We start from the raw sequence: 24,376 nt of genomic DNA, 5'->3' as shown, positions 1-24,376 counted from the left end.
GGTGGTAAAGAAAAGCCAGCGCTACGGTACTTCAATCTCTGTATCATATTGTCGAGCACCGTGGGATATGGTTGTGATTGCAGCAACATATGAGACAGTCACACTCCCAACTCCCAATCTGTTCTATCACAACTAACAGGAGAGACATATATCTTAATCATACAGAAGTTTACACTCATCTCTGTGTAGAGGTCTTAATAGACTCACAGCCATAACTCACAACAGCCAGTATCTAAATGACAAGCATCCGATGCGCTCCACACATCAATCTTTACTCCCAAAATACATTTGGGGTATTTGTTTACATACAAAAGCCTACATTCAATCAAGGGCAATTTGTTTTTAATAAAAAATCAAATAAAAAAAACTCACCACCCCCCCATTTCCAGATTACATCTCTGAAAGTCCGGCAAGTGCCAATCGAGTTAGAGGCCTAGTATGTGTACAAATTCTCAACAAAAAAAGCAGCATCATTTCTATTTCTTTTGGGAGTAGAGATTGATGTGTGGAGCGTGTCGGATGCTTGTCGTTTAGCTGCTGGCTGTTGTGAGTTATGGCTGTGAGTCTATTAAGACCTCTACACTGAGAGATGAGAAGGTGTAAACTTCTGCCTGATTAATACAATGCCCCCACCATTCATCAAAAAAAAACATGTAATTTTGTCCAAACTTTGGCTGTGAGTGGAAACTCATTTAAACTGCGTGTAGCTTGTTGAATCACTGCGCGAGTGGCTTGGTGTAGTTGTAGCTAGCACGCACTCACTCACTCACTCACTCACACACACACACACGGAGGGAGGGAGGGAGGGAGGGAGACAGAGAGACAGAGATGTAGAGAAAAGGAGTTAGAGAGGAAGGGAGAGAGCGAGAGAGCTAGAGGCAGGGCCTCCCCTGTAAATTGGCTTTAAAACACTCTATTAATTGAGTCTCGCATCGGCAGTATGATTCCACTCAACATAGAGGCATTTACTGAAAGGAGTAAGGGAGGGGGAAAAAATACGATAATACTGTGGATGTAATTGTATAGACTCTCTCTCTGCATCGTTCTCTTTCCCTCCCCCTGCGTCTCTCTCTCTCTCCATTTCTTTCTCTCCCTGCTTCTCTCTCGTTCTCTCTCTCTCCTGCTAACGTCTTTGGCCCATCGTGTATATTATCCATAAAACCCAGGGCCTCCTGATAAATAGAGCTGTTGGTAAAGTTGCGCGCAATCAATCACCCGTCTGTGGTGGTTAGTGTCCGTGTGTTGGTGCTTGTGTGTCTGTGCGTTAGTGCATGTGTGCGCAAGCGCAGTATACATTATATGGGTTGAGACTTCTTTGCAGTATGATAGTGGCTGCCCCTGCGTTCTCCATCAGTGTTATACAGTTGAAGTCAGAAGTTTACATACTTCTTAGCCAACATTTAAACTCAGTTTTTCACAATTCCTGACATTTAATCCTGGTAAAAATTCCCTGTCTTAGGTCAGTTAGGATCACCACTTTAGTTTAAGAATATGAAATGTCAGAATAATAGTGGAGAAAACGATTTATTTCAGCTTTTATTTCTTTCATCACATTCCCAGTGGGTCAGAAGTTTACATACACTCAATTAGTATTTGGTAGCATTGCCTTTAAATTGTTTAACTTGGGTCAAACGTTTTGGGTAGCCTTCCACAAGCCTCCCACAATAAGTCAGGTGAATTTTGGCCGATTCCTCCTGACAGAGCTGGTGTAACTGAGTCAGGTTTGTAGGCCTCCTTGCTCGCACACGCTTGTTCAGTTCTGCCCACAAATGTTCTATGGGATTGAGGTCAGGGTTTTGTGATGGCCACTCCAATACCTTGACTTTGTTGTCCTTGAGCCATTTTGCCACAAATTTGGAAGTATGCTTGTGGTCACTGTCCATTTGGAAGACCCATTTGCGACCAAGCTTTAACATCCTGACTGATGTCTTGAGATGTTGCTTCAATATATCCACATAATTTTCCAGCCTCATGATGCTATCTATTTTGTGAAGTGCACCAGTCCCTCCTGCAGCAAAGCACCCCCACAACAAGATGCTGCCACCCCTGTGCTTCACAGTTGGGATGGTGTTCTTCAGTAGATGGTATAGAGTACAGTATATACATTTTAGATGAGTAATGTAGGATATGTAAACATATAAAGTGGCGTTGTTTAAAGTGACGAGTGATACATTTATTACATCCAATTTTTTATTATTAAAGTGGCTAGAGATTTGAGTTAGTATGTTGGCAGCAGCCACTCAATGTTAGTGATGGCTGTTTAACAGTCTGATGGCCTTGAGATAAAAGCTGTTTTTCAGTCTCTCGGTCCCAGCTTTGATTCACCTCTACTGACCTCGCCTTCTGGATGATAGCGGGGTGAACACGCAGTGGCTTGGGTGGTTGTTGTCCTTGATGATCTTTTTGGCCTTCCTGTGACATCGGGTGGTGTAGGTGTCCTGGGGGTAAGGTAGTTTGCCCCCGGTGATGCGTTGTGCAGACCTCACTACCCTCTGATGAGCCTTACGGTTGTGGGCAGAGCAGTTGCCATACCAGGCTGTGATACAACCCGACAGAATGCTCTCGATTGTGCATCGGTAAAAGTTCGTGAGTGTTTTTGGTGACAAGCCAAATTTATTCAGCTTCCTGAGGTTGAAGAGGCGCTATTGCGCCTTCTTCACCACGCTGTCTGTGTGGGTGGACCATTTCAGTTTTCCGTGATGTGTACGCCAAAGAACTTAAAACTTTCCACCTTCTGCACTACTGTCCCGTCGATGTGGATAGGTGGGTGCTCCCTCTGCTGTTTCCTGAAGTCCACGATCATCTCCTTTGTTTTGTTGACGTTGAGTGTGAGGTTATTTTCCTGACCTTACACTCCGAAGGCCCTCACCTTCTCCCTGTAGGCCATCTCGTCGTTGTTGGTAATCAAGCCTGCCACTGTAGTGTCGTCTGCAAACTTGATGATTGAGTTGGAGGCGTGCATGGCCACGCAGTCAAGGGGAACAGGGAGTACAGGAGAGGGCTGAGAACGCACCCTTGTGGGGCCCCAGTGTTGAGGATCAGCGGGGTGGAGATGTTGTTTCCTACCCTCACCACCTGGGAGCGGCCTTTCAGAAAGTCCAGGACCCAGTTGCACAGGGCGGGGTCGAGACCCAGGGTCTGCTTACTGCCCCAATAGGAGGTGATATAGATACTTTTGTACCTTCCTGAGCGGTATGACAGCTGCGTGGTCCCATGGTGTTTATACTTGCGTAAGGTTGTTTGTGCAGATGAACGTGGTAACTTCAGGCGTTTGGAAATTTCTCCCAAGGATGAACCAGACTTGTGGAGGTCTACAATTTCTTTTCTGAGGTCTTGGCTGATTTCGTTTGATTTCCCCATGATGTCAAGCAAAGAGGCACTGCGTTTGAAGGTAGGCCTTGAAATACATCCACAGGTACAACTCCAATTGACTCAAATTATGTCAATTAGCCTATCAGAACCTTCTAAAGCCATGACATCATTTTCTGGAATTTTCCAAGCTGTTTAAAGGCACAGTGAACTTAGTGTATGTAAACTTCTGACCCACTGGAATTGTGATATAGTGAATTATAAGTGAAATAATCTGTCTGTAAACAGTTCTTGGAAAAATTACTTGTCATGCACAAAGTATATGTCCTAACCGACTTGCCAAAACTATAGTTTGTTAATAAGAAATGTGTGGAGTGGTTGAAAAACGAGTTTATGACTCCAACCTAAGTGTATGTAAACTTCCGACTTCAACTGTACAGTATAAGTGTTGACTTCTTTGCAGTATGATAGTGACTGCCCCTGCGTTCTCCATCAGTCATATATAGTATAAGGGTTGAGACTTCTTTGCAGTATGATAGTGACTTCCCCTGCATTCTCCATCCGTCATATATAGTATAAGGGTTGCGACTTCTTTGCAGTATGATAGTGACTGCCCCTGCATTCTCCATCAGTGATATATAGTATAAGGTTTGAGACTTCTTTGCAGTTTGATGGAGAATGCAGGGGCAGTCACTATCGGTGATCAATAAACACCACACCGGGGTGCCTCACGGCTCTGATGCTGACGAGGGGCTCAGTAGATTGTTGTTTTTTCATCCGTACTCGCAAATCTCCTAAAAGCAGTTATCACTCCCCACGACAGCGACCTGTCTTAGGCCCTGCAGTTTATCAGTGTGTGTGGCTGCGTGTCTGGCTTGGCCCGGACCCACCACAGTGAGCCAAAAGCGCAGCTAAATAATTCAACTGCTTCTTTCTGGCTCCTGCTTCGCTATGTGCCGCCTGCGATACGGACAGGACTCAATAACCATAGCCGCCTCCTCATTTCAGTGATTTCAGAGAGGCTAAATAAATAAATGTAATTATTGTCTTACATAAGAGCCAAATAGAAAGCAGTGAGAGCAGCGGCGATAGCTCCTCGGCCAAATCTATCTTAGGAGGTGATTTGGGGAAGAGAGACCGGGACACAAGGACAACTTGGAGAGACGGGGTTGTGAACTTACCTCTACTGGGCCTGTGACGTTTACTCTGGGTCTGTGACTTGGCTTTGCGTCTGTGACTGTGTGTCTGCTTGGGCCTTAATCTCGGTTAAACCAAAGCTAAAATCTTGCGTAATGTGTTAGTCCATTATGATCCCCAGGAGCACTGTCACACACACACACATGCACAGACACACGCTAAGCACACACACAGTCCACCCTCTATCCATCTATCCGCTTTGATCTCTCGTTAACTCTGTGGGGAGAAAAGACAGCAGAGTCCTCTTGAGAAGTACCAGGCTTTTCATTTGACTTAATACAATCTGAGCACCATCCAGGAATGTCCTATTCAGTGTGAGTAGAGCATTTTGTCGTGGTACAATTGAATCAATGGGTCTTTGGTTTACCTTTGTGCAGGTGCTTGAATCCATATAACTGTACTTTGCGTAAGTGGTCGGCTTGAAAGGCCTTGTAATTCCTGAAGAGAATGCTTTAACACATGGACCTGTCATTTTCTAAACGTTGTGCATTTTTTCCACTGGCCTTGCTTCTTTAGAGAGGCTGTTAATTGTTCAGATGTTTTTGAGTCTTCTGAGGGGCCTCTTTTGATGCTGTTTTGAATGTGACTTAAAAGATTTAGACACACAGACATTGTACCCCCTTTATTCTGAAGTGCCCCTACCTGTGTAAGTAAAGTGATTTCTGCAGCAGCCTGTGAGATGTGTGTAATTAAGGTCTATTAAGCTCATTAGCGGAATATAAATGATAGCCAACAGCTGGTCATTAGAATGTTTAAGTCATTAATGAAGGACTCTCACCAGCCAGTCACCAGGGAGGTGGTTTTGACTACTGGCTTATTCTACACATTAGGTAGTACACTGAATACCAATGAGTTGTCCTATAGAATATCCTCTGGAAGTCCATATGCTCTATTATGTACCATTATATGCAGCACTTTACACTGTGCCCAACCTCAATATCCAAATTTCTCGCATTTCCGATTCTAGGATGTATGACAATGAAACACTGTGCCTCTGACTAAACTAGTCAACAAACAACATGTCCTTCCTTGTACATTCAAATATACTACAAAAGTATGTGGACACCTGCTCGTCGAACATCATATTCCAAAATCATAGGCATTAATATGGAGTTGGTCCCCCCTTTGCTGCTATAACAGCCTCCACTCTTCTGGGAAGGTTTTCCACTAGATGTTGGAACATTGCTGCGGGGACTTGCTTCCATTCAGCCACAAGCATTAGTGAGGTTGGGCGTTTAGGCCTGGCTCGCTGTCAGCATTCCAATTCATCCCAAAGGTGTTCGATGGGGTTGAGGTCAGGGCTTTGTGCAGGCCAGTCAAGTTCTTCCACTCCAATCTCGACACACCATTTCTGTATGGACCTTGCTTTGTGCATGTGGGCATTGTCATGCTGAAACAGGAAAGGTCCTTCCCCAAAGTTGGAAGCACAGAATCGTCTAGCATGTCATTATATGCTGTAGCGTTAAGATTTCACTTCACTGGAACTAAGTGGCCTAGCACGAACCATGAAAAACAGTCCCAGACCAAACTTTACAGAGTCCAATGCCGGAGATCTTTACACCACTCCAGCCAATGCTTGGCATTGCACGTGGTGGTCTTAGGCTTGTGTGCGGCTACTCGGCCATGGAAACCCATTTCATTAAACTGCTGACTAACAGTTCTTGTGCTGATGTTGCTGCCAGAGGCAGTTTGGAACACGGTAGTGAGTGTTGCAACTGAGGACAGACGATTTTTACACAATGTGCGCATCAGCACTCGGCGGTCCCATTCTGTGAGCATTGCATGGCTGTGTGCTCGATTTTATACATCTGTCAGCAACGGGTGTGGCTGAAATAGCCAAATCCACTAATTTGGAGGGGTGTTCACATACTTTTGGCCATCTACATACTGAACAAAAATATGAACGCAACATGTTAAGTGTTGGTCCCATGTTTCATGAGCTGAAATAAAAGATCCCAGAAATGTTCCATATAGACAAAAAGCTTATTTCTCTCTGTGCATAAATTTGTTTACATCCGTGTTAGTGAGCATTTCTCCAAGATAATCCATCCACCTGACAGGTGTGGCATATCAAGAAGCTGATTAAACAGCATGATCATTACACAGGTGCACCTTGTGCTGGAGACAATAAAAGGCCACTCTAAAATGTGCGGTTTTGTCACACAACACAAAGCCACAGATGTCTCAAGTTTTGAGGGAGCGTGCAATTGGCATGCTGACTGCAGGAATGTCCACCAGAGCTGTTGCCAGATAATTAAATGTTCATTTCTCTACCGTAAGCTGCCTCCGACGTTGTTTTAGAGAATTTGGCAGTACTTTCAACCGGCCTCACAATCACAGACCACGTGTAATCACACCAGCCCAGCTTCTTCACCTGCGGGATCGCCCCTACCACGCCTACCATCTAGACCCATTTTTGATACAGCAATAAAACCCTGGAATAGAAACACATTTGTTATTTGCAGAAGGGTGGAATTGCATTAAATGAAATAATTCATTTACAACCAGGGACTGTAGTGACGCCTCTTGCACTGAGATGCAGTGCCTTAGACCACTGTGTCCATGTGTGTGTGAACTATTTCAAATCAAATTGATTTATATAGCCCTTCTTACATCAACTGATATCTCAAAGTGCTGTACAGACACCCAGCCTAAAAATGTAACTGTACTGGAATGCTTAAAAGGCAGCAAAAAAAATGTAATATTGGTTAGCGGTATAAATTTTGGGGCAAGGAAAATATCCTGATAATATCAGGTTCTGACCAATAGATGACACTGTTCTGCTATTAGGTGCTACTTTTTTAAAGAATACCTCTCCATTGTTAGAGGGATAGTTCACCTAAATTACAAATACATGTTGTTTTCTAACTGTAATCAGTGTATGGACCAGGTATAACAGCAACCCATGCTTTGGTTTTGTTTACCTGGCCACTGTTTCAAATGCTAACCTTTTAGCGTTTATGGCACAAATCCAATGCAAGTCGGGGGTACCTATATTAGCATTTTTGCGCTTCATATCCAAATCATGGGAACCGGTTAATAACATTATTTTACATTTCAAGCATTTTTTTCAGTCCCACAAAAAAACGGCATCAAGGCGTATATGCAAAGCACTCACTCTGTCACTCAGAAGCTTCTCTTTCCTGTGTCTGCCTGCCATCTAGTTTTCTAGGCTATTTAAGGATACTATAATTATCCCGTTTCACATTGGATTTATTTACAACAATAAGGTAAGATGTGATTTGAATTCTGGTGCCGCTGTGCACCCAAGGTTGTTAGTTAGCTCTGGTCCAAGGAGTTGAGCTAGCCTCTGCGTTGAGCCAACTTTCTGACGTTCATCCTTGTTAGGATATAATTATTTGATTCAGTGAAATAATGATAGGCCTACTGAAATCCTAAACACATTGTAATGCATGTCTTATCATGATGCCCAGTGCTTTAAGCCAAGCCTCCTCCATGTCCAGCCCTATCTCTTGCGCTCTCCCCACCCCGCAGCATTTCAGTCACATCTCGCTCCCTACACTTGTCTATCAAGCATACAAACAGCTAGCTTGCCCGGTCCATAGAAAGCTGCTCTATCTGCACTGATTGGTGGAGTAATTTAATGAGCTAAATGTAAAAACTGTTGATTTCACAAGTTAAAAAAGGAAATATATGAACCAGTACTTTTTTATTCTGGTTCAAACCAGTTCAGAATTTTGGAACAGTGGAACAGAATGAAAAACATATTGGTTCTGTTCAGAATGAAATGACACGCAGCAGATTGTTAAATAGAATTACTCGCTGATTAAAAGTGTGTGTTCCTCTTGCTTCTCTGAGCTGATGCTTTCACTACTGTTTCTCCTGGCGACACCTTCACATTCACACACTGTAATGTTCACAGAGTGGTGTGCCCTTCTCTCTCACTTGGTCCTCGCTGTTTTTCTGTCTCTCCCGCTCTCTCTCTGTGGCCATATCACTTATTCTCTGTGTCTCACTGCACTCCCTTCTCTCTCTGTTCCTCTCTCTCTCTCTCTCTCTCTCTCTCTCTCTCTCTCTCTCTCTCTCTCTCTCTCTCTCTCTCTCTCTCTCTCTCTCTCCCCCACAGGGTCTGATGATCCTGCTGCAGAACCTACCCACCATGCACTGGGGCAACGAGGAGGTCAGCGTGCTCCTGGCCGAGGCCTACAGGCTGAAGTTTGCCTTCGCTGACGCCCCCAACCACTACAAGAGATGAGTGTGGCCCATGTGGCCCCTGACAGTTAGCTACTGAACCTCTGACAGAGGGCCCCTGGAGGACGGATGGACCCCCTCCTCGACTTTCTTGTCCCTCGGCAGTCCGCGACCATTGCTACTAGTAGATTAAAACAAAAACAACATTTACGTCCCAAATGGCACCCTATTCTTTACAAAGTGTATTACTTTTGACCAGAGCCCCAAGTAGTGGACTATGTAGGGAATAGGGTGCCATTTGGGTGCATCCAACCAGTGCTTCTTGGTATGTGTGTACCGTTCCAACCGACTGTTCTTCTTAACTCCTCTTCTCTCTGTTCTTAACAATGAAATTACATTTGTGCAACACTTCAACAACATCAATGCCTGTCCCATCGAAGTAGACCCCAACCAAAAAAGAAAGACCTCCAGTCAGTGTGATAATGGAGATCTTGCTGCAGACCAATGGATGACTGTTCTAGACTGTCCTGTACTATACTGTTTGTCCCTGACTGGCCACAGCAGCCTCAACATGTCCCGAGACCTAATGAATTAATTGTAGGCCTGAACTAACCCAGTGTGGGGGAGGGGGAAATAGAGATCGAGACCTGCACTAGGTTGATATCTGTCACTTTTAATTCCTAAGGAAACTGAGGACACACACGTCATCATTCTAGTCATCTCTAGCTGGCATCGAGCTCTTCTCTCATCTCCACGCTCCGTGCTTTCAGTTCAAGACAAGCGGTCAATCCCCCAGAGACAAGTGGGTTTTTAGTTAAAAACAGAAACACATTCACTTACAAGGCAATAATTAGCTAATAGGGAGATCAGAAAGTATGTATTATTGTAGATGGTTTCATTCTGACTCTGACATGGTCCGCAGGGCTGGGTCTAATAATATAAGGTCTAACACCACTCTCTGAACTCTATTGTATTATGTCAGATATTTGTGATATTTGTCGGTTGGCTGAGTGAGGGACGAGTGTTGCGTGACTCTGCCTGACGTACGATCGTCTCTGAACCTAGGACCCACTACCTAACTCGATCAGTCTATCAGTTAGACACGTTGGCACAGCACCATGCAGTGGTGAGCAGTCACCTTTTAGGCCAGGATATTTCCTAGTTAGGTCACATGGTCTGAAAACAAAAAACTCCAGGCCGTAGCCCTTTACACTCGTAACCGTATACAGGTTGATAATGGCAGATTTGGGCACTGATAAACAACTAAATTGGAACGCAGTGGCTGTACAGTAACGTGCTATACATGTCAGAGCTCTGGCTCTGCGCTCCATAGCGCTGTATGGGTTTTTAGCTGACAGCTGTTCTGAACTTGAGTTCAAATATGCACTTCACATTTCCATATCATGAAACTCATGCCATATATAGTGTCAACGTTTATGATCGCTATGTTTGATGTACAGTTACAGGATGGCATGGCGTCATACACGACGTTGTTCTGAACAGAATGAGCCTATGTTTGTCTATTGTGAAGAAAATTTGCCGCGGCAGACGCACTTGAATGCACTCAAGACTCCTTTCTTTGCGCACCAAGATTATCATCTGGTTCCCTGAATTGCATTGTGAAAGCAAGTAATATCGCATTTTATAACTTAGCTAGTCATTTTGGCAATAGAACAAGCTTTCAAATGATGACCCAGATTGCGATTTATAATGGACCGTTTTTGGATTGCGTAAACAACAACAGTAATTGTGTGATGATGGGAAAGCAGGGTTGTGTTCCAAACAAAACAACTACAAGTGTATTTGCGCTAGTTCCTCAACGGCACAGCTAGGAGAGCTCATAAAGGCACCTTATAATTGAAGACATAGTGCTTTGAAATTACCTAGGAACTGTGCACACTGGAGAGATATGTGGCCACAAGGAGACACCAGTTAGTCGTCTCACTCAAACCCTTGTAATCGTTTTGTCTTATGTTGCACCTACCCCACATTTTCCAGGAATGTTCTTATCATGTTACTGAATATATCCAGAGTATTTTCAGATTTTGTTACCAACAAATGCAGCGAAAGTACAGTAAATGTAGAACGCACATAAAATCAAGTGTAATCATTTTCCCATAAACGCCTAACTGTTCCCTTTCAATTGCTACCATGGTCATGCATATGCTTTTCATATTTCTTCTGTAAGAAACATTTCAATTTAGCCCTATCCATATAGTCCAATTTCCACGAGTATAAAGGATTAAAAATGACTCCCCAAAACACAGAAGTAGGACCATGAGTTTTGTTCTGGTCAGGCTACGTGGTCAGGCAAAACTCCTGCACTATGACAATTTGTAACTGCTCATAGCCCAGAACTAGGGCCCATAGTTAGATTTTTGGAAAAGAAAAAATTGCTGACATGGGTCATTGTACCCAGTCCAGTAGCTTTGTTCGTTATTCAGTCTATTCATAAACACTTACTGACTGAGGGTGTTAGGGTGTAATACATTAACTCTCTCCATTTGCCTTAATTTGACTGCTTAGGGTTTTTATTTGATGTACCAAACAAGTTTGTTTTTGCCTGAGGTAGCAACTACCACCACCATATTGGTGTAGAGCCCTCAAACTCAACTCTGGACTCAACTCAGTTCCACTCCTATTTTTCATTGTTCCCCTCTAATCAGGGACTGATTTAGACTTGAGACAACCGGTGGGTGCAATTAATTATCAGGTAGAACAGAAAGCCAGCAGGCTCTGCACCACGTGGGGTAAGAGTTGTGTAGAGGATTAATATATGATGTAAATTAGATGTTAAAATAATATGTACAACTTGTATCATCAAAAACATCCTGTCAGGTAACACTGGAGACCAATAATTGTTGCATGAACCCCTCGATGATGTGTGTTGTTGATATGTGGGTTGGGAGTGAATGTATAGATTGGGCAGCTTAATGCTATCAGTATTTGAACCTCCTCAGCTTCTTTTGATCATGTCGGTAATGTTTTTGCGCTCCATGTCAGTTCCAGGCCCAATTTCCAATTCTCACATTGATTAGAAATGGAAAAAAACTGCACTTGATAAAAGTACATTTTCTTCCCTTTTTTTGTATGAAATATATTATTTGGAATCAGCTTTAAAAATCAGTCTCTCTCCTCCCTTTTTTATATACTGTTTACATGAGCCTCTTAAGTTGTGCCTAATGTAGAGAGAGCAGATCATCATAGATATTTATTTTACCTTAATTTATGCTCTGCAAATGAAACGAGAACGTTTATTCAGTTGATGCATTCACTGTCTGTGTTTGCTAAGCCATGACAGTGTCTGCATCCAAAATGGCCCCCTATTTCCGATATAGTGCACTACTTTATGGGCTCTGGTCAAAAGTAGTGCACTATATAGGGAATAGGGTGCCATTTGGGATGTAACCCGTGAGTCCACAGAATCACATCAGTAATTCTAGCAGCTGCCTTCTCTGGTATCCTTATGTGTTTCAACTTGGTTTGATGTTCCCAACAAACCTTAGACACACCTTCTGTAAAAGTCACAAGCCCTTGGTTACCATGGTTACTGTGGTGACCAGGTGTCCGTCCGCTGGCTGGAGCCCTCCGACACACATACTGGACATTGCAGTCAGCATCTCATAGGGCATGACCTAACATGTTTGGTCTCCCTCCTAAAGCTTTTTTTTAAGGGTTGAATTTCACTCTTTCTTTTGTTCTGTTTCTTTTCAGAAATGTTAAAATGTTTCTGACCAAACTAAGACTGGTCCTCTTTCCCTTCTGACCTCTGACTAAGACATCTGAAAGTGTGAATCTCATACAGTGGAGAGGGATTGTGATTATTATTTTTTTAAATGTATGTGTACAGAGCAAATGAATTTTGAAACAAAGATCTGTAAATAGAAAAGTGTAAATAAATGCTATATATGACCAAACTGTTTGTATACATTCATGGATGTAAACAAGTTGTACTATAATATCATCTGAATATCATGCTTCAATATATACGACTCCGCGTTGCGTCTTGCATAAGAACAGCCCTAGCCCTGAGGTGCATTATTACTATTGTAAACTGGTTTCCAACGTAATTAGAGCAGTAAATGTTTTGTCAAACCCGTGGTTTACGATCTGATATTACACGGCTGTCAGCCAATTATCATTCAGGGCTCGAACCAACAGTTTATGATATCAAATAAGATTAGAAGTGTATATATTCAACACCAGAACTACCCAGTGGTTTCTAGTCTCCATACCACACAATGAAAACATGAAAATTACAAGTATTTACGTTGTTATTTAAATGACTTTCACCTCGGCTGAGGGCACTTCAACCCAGGCATGCCTAGCAACTGCATAAATAAGCGCTGTAATAGCTTCAACATTGTTTGCCTAGACTGTTGTATTAATAACTTCTGTATTATATGCGTGTGGCTGCTGCTCCCCACACAGACACACTCACACACACTGCCTCGGCTGGTAAACAGGTTTGTTGTGATCCTGTGGAGTGGTGGTGGTAATTAGGCCTTTTTCATGTGTGGAGGGAGTCCCTCGTTCTCTATCTCTCATTTTCCCCTCCCTCTCTCTCATTACGCTAACTGATGTTCACAGTAGCAGGAATTAAAAAGTCGTTAGAATCACCTGGACTTCCTGAGTCGCTCACACATGGTACAGGTGGCATGGGCCTGTAGAAGAGATGGGACTCACAATGACCCCCTTTTACGGAGGTAGATTCGGCTGTAGGGCATGTACACTGCTGTACAGAGCAGAGAAATATAGAGTTTGGCAAACGTTGTTTGAGATTTATGATGGCTCAAATAACACCTGACAGTGGTACTAATTTGTACAGTGGTAAATAGGGTGTCATTTGGGATTTTGCCTTCGAATTATAATGGTGGCCATGTTCCAAGAGTGTTTGTAATGGATTAGTCTGAACTCTGTAGCTGCTGTATGTCTATGGCTCTACATGCTATAGCTATGTCTACAGAATGTCTCCATAGAGAGACCACAGTTCAAAGAGAGCTGTCCATACTGTACAGTACACAAGGTTGCCATCAGTGAAGTCTGCATTAGTGCTCCTCCAGTCTGTAATGAATAATAATAATAAATATAGCTGTGAGCAGCAATGAACAGGGTTCACAGGATGACAGAAAGGACACGCGATCAGGGTTCACAAACGCAAGCACTCTATCATGTAGGAATTATTTTCCTTTATGTGCAGTCATGAGTGCATTCGGAAACTATTCAGACCCCTTGACTTTCTCCACATTTTGTTACAATACAGCCTTATTCTGAAAATGGACGAAACTTAATTTTTTTCTCATCGATCTACACACAATACCCCATAATGAAAAAGCAAAAACAGGTTTTTAAACATTTTTGCAAATGTATATAAAAAGAACATGTATTTACATAAGTATTCAGACTGATATTCAACTCGAAATTGAGCTCAGGTGCATCCTGTTTCCATTGATCATCCTTGAGATGTTTCTACAACTTGACTGGACATGATTTGGAAAGGCACACGCCTGTCTGTATAAGCTCCCACAGTTGACAGTCCATGTCAGAGCAATAACCAAGCCATGAGGTCAAATTGTCCGTAGAGCTAGACAGGATTGTGTCTGGGTAAAGGTACCAAAACATTTCTGCAGCATTGAAGCTCCCCAAGAACATAGTTGCCTCCATCATTCTTAAATGGAAGTTTGTAACAACCAAGACTCTTCCTAGAGCTGGCCGCCAGGCCAAACTGTGGAATCAGGGGAGAAGGACCTTGGTCAGGGAAGTGACCAAGAACCCGATGGTCACTGACAGAGCTCCAGAGTTCCTCTGTGGAGATGGGAGAACCTTAAAGGACAACCATCTCTGCAGCACTCCACCAATCAGGCTGTTATGGTAGAGTGCCCAGACCATTCATCAGTAAAAGGCACATGAAAGCCCGCTTGGAGTTTGCTAAAAGGCACCAAAAGGAAACAAACCATGAGAAACCAAGATTCAAATCAAAATCAAATCAAATTTATTTGTCACATACACATGGTTAGCAGGTGTTAATGCAAGTGTAGCGAAATGCTTGTGCTTCTAGTTCCGACCATGCAGTAATATCTAACAAGTAATATAACCTAACAATTTCACAACAACTACCTTATACACACAAGTATAAAGGAATGAATACGAATATGTACATAAAAATATATAAATGAGTGATGGCCGAACGGCATAGGCAAGATGCAGTAGATGGTATAGGGTACAGTATATACATATGAGATGAGTAATGTACGGTATGAAAACATTATATAAAGTGGCATTGTTTAAAGTGGCTAGTGATACATCAAGATTCAGTAGATGGTATAGAGTACAGTATATACATATGAGATGAGTAATGTAGCGTATGAAAACATTATATAAAGTGGCATTGTTTAAAGTGGCTAGTGATACATTTAATTACATCAAGAAGGCGAGATGCAGTAGATGGTATAGCGTACAGTATATGCATATGAGATGAGTAATGTAGGGTAAGTAAACATTATATACACTGCTCAAAAAAATAAAGGGAACACTTAAACAACACATCCTAGATCTGAATGAAAGAAATAATCTTATTAAATACTTTTTTCTTTACATAGTTGAATGTGCTGACAACAAAATCACACAAAAATAATCAATGGAAATCCAATTTATCAACCCATGGAGGTCTGGATTTGGAGTCACACTCAAAATTAAAGTGGAAAACCACACTACAGGCTGATCCAACTTTGATGAAATGTCCTTAAAACAAGTCGAAATGAGGCTCAGTAGTGTGTGTGGCCTCCACGTGCCTGTATGACCTCCCTACAATGCCTGGGCATGCTCCTGATGAGGTGGCGGATGGTCTCCTGAGGGATCTCCTCCCAGACCTGGACTAAAGCATCCGCCAATTCCTGGACAGTCTGTGGTGCAACGTGGTGTTGGTGGATGGAGCGAGACATGATGTCCCAGATGTGCTCAATTGGATTCAGGTCTGGGGAACGGGCAGGCCAGTCCATAGCATCAATGCCTTCCTCTTGCAGGAACTGCTGACACACTCCAGCCACATGAGGTCTAGCATTGTCTTGCATTAGGAGGAACCCAGGGCCAACCGCACCAGCATATGGTCTCACAAGGGGTCTGAGGATCTCATCTCGGTACCTAATGGCAGTCAGGCTACCTCTGGCGAGCACATGGAGGGCTGTGCGGCCCCCCAAAGAAATGCCACCCCACACCATGACTGACCCACCGCCAAACCGGTCATGCTGGAGGATGTTGCAGGCAGCAGAACGTTCTCCACGGCGTCTCCAGACTCTGTCACATCTGTCACGTGCTCAGTGTGAACCTGCTTTCATCTGTGAAGAGCACAGGGCACCAGTGGCGAATTTGCCAATCTTGGTGTTCTCTGGCAAATGCCAAACGTCCTGCACAGTGTTGGGCTGTAAGCACAACCCCCACCTGTGGACGTCGGGCCCTCATACCACCCTCATGGAGTCTGTTTCTGACCGTTTGAGCAGACACATGCACATTTGTGGCCTGCTGGAGGTCATTTTGCAGGGCTCTGGCAGTGCTCCTCCTGCTCCTCCTTGCGCAAAGGCGGAGATAGCGGTCCTGCTGCTGGGTTGTTGCCTTCCTACGGCTTCCTCCACGTCTCCTGATGTACTGGCCTGTCTCCTGGTAGCGCCTCCATGCTCTGGACACTACGCTGACAGACACAGCAAACCTTCTTGCCACAGCTTGCATTGATGTGCCATCCTGGATGAGCTGCACTACCTGAGCCACTTGTGTGGGTTGTAGACTCCGTCTCATGCTACCACTAGAGTGAAAGCACCGCCAGCATTCAAAAGTGACCAAAACATCAGCCAGGAAGCATAGGAACTGAGAAGTGGTCTGTGGTCTCCACCTGCAGAACCACTCCTTTATTGGGGGTGTCTTGCTTATTGCCTATACTTTCCACCTGTTGTCTATTCCATTTGCACAACAGCATGTGAAATGTATTGTCAATCAGTGTTGCTTCCTAAGTGGACAGTTTGAATTCACAGAAGTGTGATTGACTTGGAGTTACATTGTGTTGTTTAAGTATTCCCTTTATTTTTTGAGCAGTATATATAAAGTGGCTAGTGATAAATTGATTACATACATTTTTCCATTATTAAAGTGGCTGTTGTTGAGTCAGTATGTTGGCAGCAGCCACTCAATGTTAGTGATGGCTGTTTAACAGTCTGATGGCCTTGAGATAGAAGCTGTTTTTCAGTCTGTCGGTCCCCGCTTTGATGCACCTGTACTGACCTCGCCTTCTGGATGATAGCGGGGGGAACAGGCAGTGGCTCGGGTGGTTGTTGTCCTTGATGATCTTTTTGGCCTTCCTGTGACATCGGGTGGTGTAGGTGTCCTTGATCTCTTTGACCTGAATACCAAGTTTCACATCTGGAGGAAACCTAGCACCATCCCTAAGGTGAAGCATGGTGGTGGCAGCATCATGCTGTGGGGATGTTTTTCAGCGGCAGGTCCTGGTAGACAAGTCCGGATCGAGGGAAAGATGAACGGAGCAAAGTACAGAGAGATCCTTGCCTTGATGAGGACCTTCGACTGGGGCAAAGGTTCACCTTCCAATAGGACAAAGACCCTAAGCACACAGTCAAGATAACGCAGGAGTGGCTTCGGGACAAATCTCTGAATGTTCTTGAGTGGCCCATCCAGAGCCCGGACTTGAACCCGATCGATCATCTCTGGAGAGACCTGAAAATAGCTGTGCAGCGATGCTCTCCATCCAACCTGACAGAATTTGAGAGGATCTGTCGAGAAGAATGGGAGAAACTCCCCAAATACAGGTGTGCCAGCTTGTAGCATCATACCCAAGAAGACTCAAGGCTGTAATCTGTGGAGTGGATTTTACAGTGGTTTAAATGGACACGTAATTTTTCTTAAAGTTAAGACGTACCATGGGCCTACATTCCAAATTTGGTGTCATTTGATTCTATGGTTCATGCAAATAAGGTTGTAGAAGTATTTTTAGCATATTAACGTCTGTGCTAATATGCATAAACGGTATTATCTCAAACTCTTTAGGGACTATTGTGATGAGTCCAAATACCACATTTGGAGTGAATTTGACTTAGTCCATGAAGGTTTTTTGTATTATTATTTTAAGCATTAGCGTTACATAGTCAAAAAAATGAATTGTTAATAGCTTCCTTAAACATAACATGGTTCATCATGGTAAGGTATTTGATTAGCCTACAACCTTTCTAGTTGATAAGCCATTGTGAAGTGGATTTACAAAGGATTTAAATAGACATGTAAAATCGGCTTTCCAGATTTATCAAAAACCAATCCCTTAGCTTCTCTCAAACTAAGTTAAGAGATGTACAAGAGATGGGCCTACAGATCAAATTTGGTATTATTTGGAATGGCTTATGGTTCATGAGGCATTTAGCTTATGAAGGCCAGCATCCCGGAGTCGCCTCTTCACTGTTGACATTGAGACTGGTGTTTTGTGGGTACTATTTAATAAAGCTGCCAATTGAGGACTTGTGAGGTGTCTGTTTCTCAAACTAGACACTCTAATATACTTGTCCTCTTGCTCAGTTGTGCACCGGGGCCTCCCACTCTTTCTATTCTGGTTAGAGCCAGTTTACGCTGTTCTGTGAAGGGAATAGTACACAGCGTTGTACGAGATCTTCAGTTTCTTGGCAATTTCTCACATGGAATAGCCTTCATTTCTCAGAACAAGAATAGACTGACAAGTTTCAGAAGAAAGATCTTTGTATCTAGCCATTTTGAGACTAATCGAACCCACAAATGCTGATGCTCCAGATACTCAACTAATCTAAAGGCCAGTTTTATTACTTCTTTAATCAGCACAACAGTTTTCAGCTGTGCTAACATAATTGCAAAAGGGTTTTCTAATGATCAATTAGCCTTTTAAAATGATAAGCTTGGATTAGCTAACACAATGTGCTATTGGAACACAGGAGAGATGGTTGCTGATAATGGGCCTCTGTACGCCTATGTAGATATTCCATTTAAAAAACTGCCCTTTCCAGCTACTATAGTCATTTACAACATTAACAATGTCTACACTGTATTTCTGATCAATTTTATGTTATTTTAATGGACAAAAATGTGCTTTTCTTTCAAAAACAAGGAAATGTCTAAGTGACCCCAGACCTCTGAACGGTAGTGTAAATGCATACATTATAATTCTGACCCATAAGAGCGGCAGTTCGGGGCAAGGTGTTAGGGTTAAACTAAGCATAGTTTACAAATGTATCCAAAAAATAAATAATCAACTCAATTTGTGTGGTACGGAATGATTTAGTGAGACCCGGGTTTGCGCAGATTAACAAATTATGTGACGTTCAGAATGAGACTGATGAGGAAATTAATTAATTGGTGACTGCTATGAAATCGATATATTCTGATATTCTTTGAGTTGATTCGTGAAACGGTAACTCATTAAACAAACTTTTCCCGTGGTGCCCCAGGTTACTGAGATAATGGTTACCTGATTAATTCAATCATGTAATTATAAACAGTTAATTATTCGAATAATAGCATGTCATCACATTAACGATAACAACGTCACGACACTAGCCACTGGACTAGTAGTTAGCTACTCTTCTGTACGACCAAAATGCAGTACCCACTTGGGTAATGGTACGGCAGTTACAAGGGGCCAGAAAGCACAACACACTTCAATAGTAATTCAGGTATTGCCTCATAACTTAGTCCTCCATACAGTTATGGTCATCCTCTGTACACCTCTGTAATTGGGCTTCTCTCCATCCTCAACCTCCGGAAAGTAGGCATAATCAAATCAAAACATTGCATGCTAGCTAGCTACAATTATATCAGTGTTCTTAAGCGCACACATCCACACACACAGTTTAGGGCTACTCTCCAGTCACCAATAGACTTGTATCTATGCTCTGACATCCTCCCATTGCTTCTGTCACTCAAAGATCTGCTTCAGTGAACACTGCAGCCTGTGCCCTTCTCCTTTTCCTTTCAAGTGGGAACACATTGCCCCTCTTGTACGCTCACAAATGTCCCTGTGACTTCAAGGCTGAAACTAGTATCAAGCCGTGACAGATATGACATAGGCTATCTAGACCCGGGGTTTTCAAACCTCTCCTCTGGGACCCCCAGCCGACCTATTCCAGTGCTAGCACAGCTGACCCAATTTGTCAGCTAATTATCCAGCCCTTGATCAGGTGTATTAGTTCAGGGATACAACAAAATTGTGAAATGTCTGGTGGTCCCCCAGAGGAGGTTTGAAAACCACTTATCTAGAGTAGGCAATGTTACAATATGAAAAAGACAAAGGCCTACAAACTGTAATGCTCCTGATGGCATGGTATGAATTCATAACATGGATGTTGATGAGTTTGAGTTGAGTTTAGATGTGTAGTTATTTGTAAAGTAGACACACATTAATACTGCTAAAGAGATTGGATTAACAGCTATTAACCAATGTCAGCACATATAGCTATAGTAAGCACACAAACACTCTCTCTCTCACTCCTCCCATCTTTCCCTCTGCAGTGATGTCTATTTTTACTGAGAAATGATTAAGTAAGAAAGGCTTTACAAAGAACAATGAAACATTCCATCTAGCTAGCTACACATCAAAGTTTTGTCCTTGAGATTCTGATCCTTTGCCTCACGCTATAGGCTATATATCTGCTGCTGTGCTGGCTGGAATTGTTGCAGGCTTGGCAGCCCTAAGTCTTGCAGTGATAAAAACAGAATGGTTTGATGCTGCCCACCCACCTCATGTGGAACACATAATTGCCTTCGAGGGATAAGCCCCAGCCCCGGTCTGAGCCCTGGACACTCATTCCCTCCTAACGCCAAACGTCACAACCACTTATTCAAATGACAGCTCAATGGAATAATAACGTGCTAGCTCGGCGCATTTACCCTTAAAGAACCGCATGCTTGGACTATATACACACACACACATACACACACACAAAACTATGATGATAATGTGTATGTGTAGCAATTGTGGGCTGCTCAAACATATTCTCTTCTTTCTCACACGCATAATGTAGGCTACAGTAGAAGCTCCAGCAGCCACATTTGAATATGGAGAAGCTAATTATTAGCGAAGTGCAGACGTAATTTATGACTCAGCAGCCCTGCTTTCTGAGTCTCTGCTTGCGTACCAAATGGCACCCTATTACCTATATGGTGCACTACTTTTGACCACTTGGGATGCAGCCTAGGACTCACCCATTTCAGGACAGAGTGCCCAAAGGCATGAGCCTGCATATACTTGGACAGGCAGAGTGAGTGAGTTGGTTGGTTGGGCTAAGTTGTCCAAGGAAGGTGTGTCATGTCTCAGCTGACCCTCTCGATCCTCTATCCCTAACACCCCTCCCCTGCCCTCCTTGTCCTGACCCCCCCCCCCCCCCCCCCCCCACACACACGAATCTAGCCTGGGCTGTCCTCTATCCTCCAGACATCACTGTATTATTTATCAGGAAGCGCTGGGAGTGAATCAGAGCCCTTTTGGCTGCTTATTATGTGGTCCGCCTCGTTAGCAGACGTGATTCAATATTAATCTTGTTTTCAGAGCAGAGCGCCTCTCGCTGCTGCATTCTTTACAGGCGAGGAGAAGCATGGCGGCCAGGGAGAGGGAAGGGAGCTTAGGAAGAAGCTGAGCATCCCCAGTGTTTTTTAACCTTCACAACTAAACCAAAACACAAAGCGTAAGAAGGCTGATGCCCACTGAAACAGTTAGCTAAGCATCTGTTTATATACTGTACGATTTGTATTGTAGAAGTAACCAAACCCAACCAAAGCAGGAGGGAATGTGCTGCCCACACAGAATAAGGCAGCTGTTTGTTCTCTTTATTGTAGATGTAATGCAAAGTTTAGTGTGAAAGGAAGTGTATGGAAAGGAGCAACACAGGGGTAGGCATATGCAATGTTGCACCCCAATGAATAAGCAAGTGGTGTTTGACTGATTGTAAGGTCAAGAAGCTCAAAGTGATGTTTCCTCATCAACACATAAAAAGATACTTTTTGGGCCAGGCCTCGGAGGTGGAAACATCTTTGGGCCAAACACTGGTGCAAAGTCTGACAAGGGAAATTCACCACAATATTGCCAAGCATTTGTTTATTATTGTAAAAATCATTGTTGATGTAATTCAGATTATTCCCCTTCTAATCAGGAGGATCTGAAACCCCTGGCAGTCTCTGAACTCCCTGGGTCCTCAGTGCCATGGTGGTGATGAGCTAATACACATTAGCCTAGTTGTTGTGAGTGTGGAGTCCCCTCACTGAACTGAACAAGGCACTGTGTTTTGCAGTTGCATTTCATTATTTTACTGCTAATTGACTTAAACAGATGCAGAACCCAGTCGAGTAACTCTGCTGTACTCAGCTTTAGCCCGCTGTTTGTAGTTGATTGTTATTGTTATTTTGAGTTACAACTCTCCACTCTCCTTTCATAGCAAATACCACGCAGGTATGCTCTAACTCTGTCACTCTGTCACTCTCTCTTTCACTCACTCACTCACTCACTCACTCACTCACTCTAGCCGCGGAACGTTCCATGCGTTGGTGGAATCATAGGCTTGCCTACCTGTTATCGTGGCACAAGTCTTGGAGTTTGTTGTTATGGCGGCCATATAAAGATTCCTTTCTGTCTGTATTGATTTAAATGCTGGATGAACAGGAGTGTGGTCACTGCATCTTCCTTTCAAAGCACTCTTACCATCTTAGGCCCTGTTAAAAATGTCAAGATGTATTGATAAATATGTGTGTCGGTCTCATGAAGTATAGATTTTCTGATTAGTTTAGCTGCCTTGTGAAGCATCTCACTTAGCAGTACATTTTTGTGTGCGTCCCAATTGACACTCGTTTTAACACTAAGTAGTGCACTATATAGGGAATAGAGTGTCATTTGGGATGCACACTCTATAAATCTGGGAATTCTCTGGGACAGAAGTCTCTGTGACGGGTGCATCTCAAAAGCATCCCGCTGACAAAGCCGTGTATCCTACATGTAGCACAGCTGAGAACATCCTCCCACAGGATCAGATACTTGAATCATAATATAAACCCACTGATCCAGAGGAGCTCAGTTTACCCACATGCCTTTACATCAAGCACATAGACATAGGTCTATTTGCATGTTGTAGTGATAGAAGTCTACGCATATGTTACTCTTCAAGTTAGTTTGCACTTTGCAGTCTAAATTGTGTATGAGAAGATCAAATTTGCCACCAAACAGATTCCATCACTATGAATTCCATCACTAAGAAACGAATACACACAGTCAGCAACCATTTAGGATCATGTGTTTATTCATAGAATCCTTGAGTGGTGTGTGTACAGTAGGCCTAAATCAGTATAGTCATTATTCAGCTGTCTTACAACACACACACATCTGTGATACATATTATGTATTAATATGGGTAAATCATATCTCTGATCCATGCAGCAGTAGAATCATGTAAAAATGTATGTCATCTCTTTACTCAGTGTGGGGCCTATGAATGTTGTATATGGAATCACTCCTTCTGAATTAACATTTCAATAGGCTGTGTAAATTGACAATGAATGCAGGGAGGGCTAGGTGGATCCGTCTCCTCCTGACTCAGCTCTCCTGTGCCGCTTTACCCAGGGAACGAAACAGGATTAGCTAGATAGCTCGACCGAGAACCACAGCAATATAGCTAACGCGAGGCCTGATTCATACAGAGGTGCTCACACACACACTTCAGACAGAAGACGCATGTTCGTAGAGGTGCAGAGCCAGAGAGCAACGCTTCATGGTGTCATCCATGCTTCATTCATAATAAGAGCAGAGGCACGCTGCACGAGGCACGCAGCACGAGGCACAGTGCACGAGGCACACTGATGTAGAGGAGCTATTGAACTCCCACTCATGTAGACAATGAAACATGAAAGAGAGCTACCGTGTATTGATGTCACAGAAAGTGGGGCACTTAGTTTTCTATAAATGTACTTTTCCATTCATAAAACTAAGTGCTTACTTTTCTGCTCCACATTTATAAAAAAAATTATACGTGGCCTTCACTTGCTATACCTTTGTGTGTAACCATGCTTCAGAGCTGTACCTGGGTTCCAACATGCAACCCTTGTGGGGTGAGATTCTAAAATCCGAGCCACAGACTTCTGCATATCATACACTTAATTTTATGTATATAATGTACGTACATAAAGGCCATGTTGAAGAGTATCAAACCCATGATGTATCATGGGTAAATTGTGACTGACTGATCTACAAATAATATTGAGAAGATATTTATCATGCAAGGTGATTTGCAGATCAGTCAGTCTTGACTCACCTTTAAAGTCGGCTGCAATGTGGAACGCTCCCAAAGTATACAGTAAAACATTGAGAATCGTTCTTCCCTGGGTAAATATGTAACACACAAGGTCCCATTGTGTCATTAAGAGATTCTCAGTTGGTTTTGCGAACTCCTCCTACCTCCGTCCTCTCCTCACCTCTTTTTTTAAGTTCAAAAGTGATTGAGGAGAGGAGGCAGGGAGAGGAAATGTGGAAACAGATGCGCTTGTATGAAATTAGACTTTCCTTGTCCACTAGCACATCAGGCAAATTATGTTTACAGAGGAGATTGGGGAGAACCGGCTCGTGGTAATGACTGGAGCGGAATAGGTGGAATGGTGTCAAATACATCCAACACATGGTTTCCAGGTGTTTGATGCCATTCCATTTGCGCCATTCTGGACATTA

The 24,376-nt window shown here is 43.2% G+C and overlaps 1 protein-coding gene across 2 annotated transcripts in view; it reads left to right on the top strand.

Moving 5' to 3' along the window:
• The window catches only part of LOC115198647 (TBC1 domain family member 22B-like), a 187,693-nt gene extending 177,845 nt beyond the window's left edge, over positions 1 to 9,848 (top strand). For both annotated transcript variants that reach the window (XM_029760749.1, XM_029760748.1), the window contains exon 14: positions 8,594 to 9,848. In XM_029760749.1, coding sequence (XP_029616609.1) covers positions 8,594 to 8,722 — 129 coding nt within the window. In that variant the 3' untranslated portion in view covers positions 8,723 to 9,848. The remainder of the gene's footprint in view (positions 1 to 8,593) is intronic.
• The last annotated feature ends 14,528 nt before the right edge of the window (positions 9,849 to 24,376 follow it).

Source organism: Salmo trutta, chromosome 8 (assembly GCF_901001165.1).
Source record: "Salmo trutta chromosome 8, fSalTru1.1, whole genome shotgun sequence".
Taxonomy (NCBI): domain Eukaryota; kingdom Metazoa; phylum Chordata; class Actinopteri; order Salmoniformes; family Salmonidae; genus Salmo; species Salmo trutta.
The sequence above is the reverse complement of the archived record's forward strand: the minus strand, read 5'-3'. Positions and strand labels throughout refer to the sequence as shown.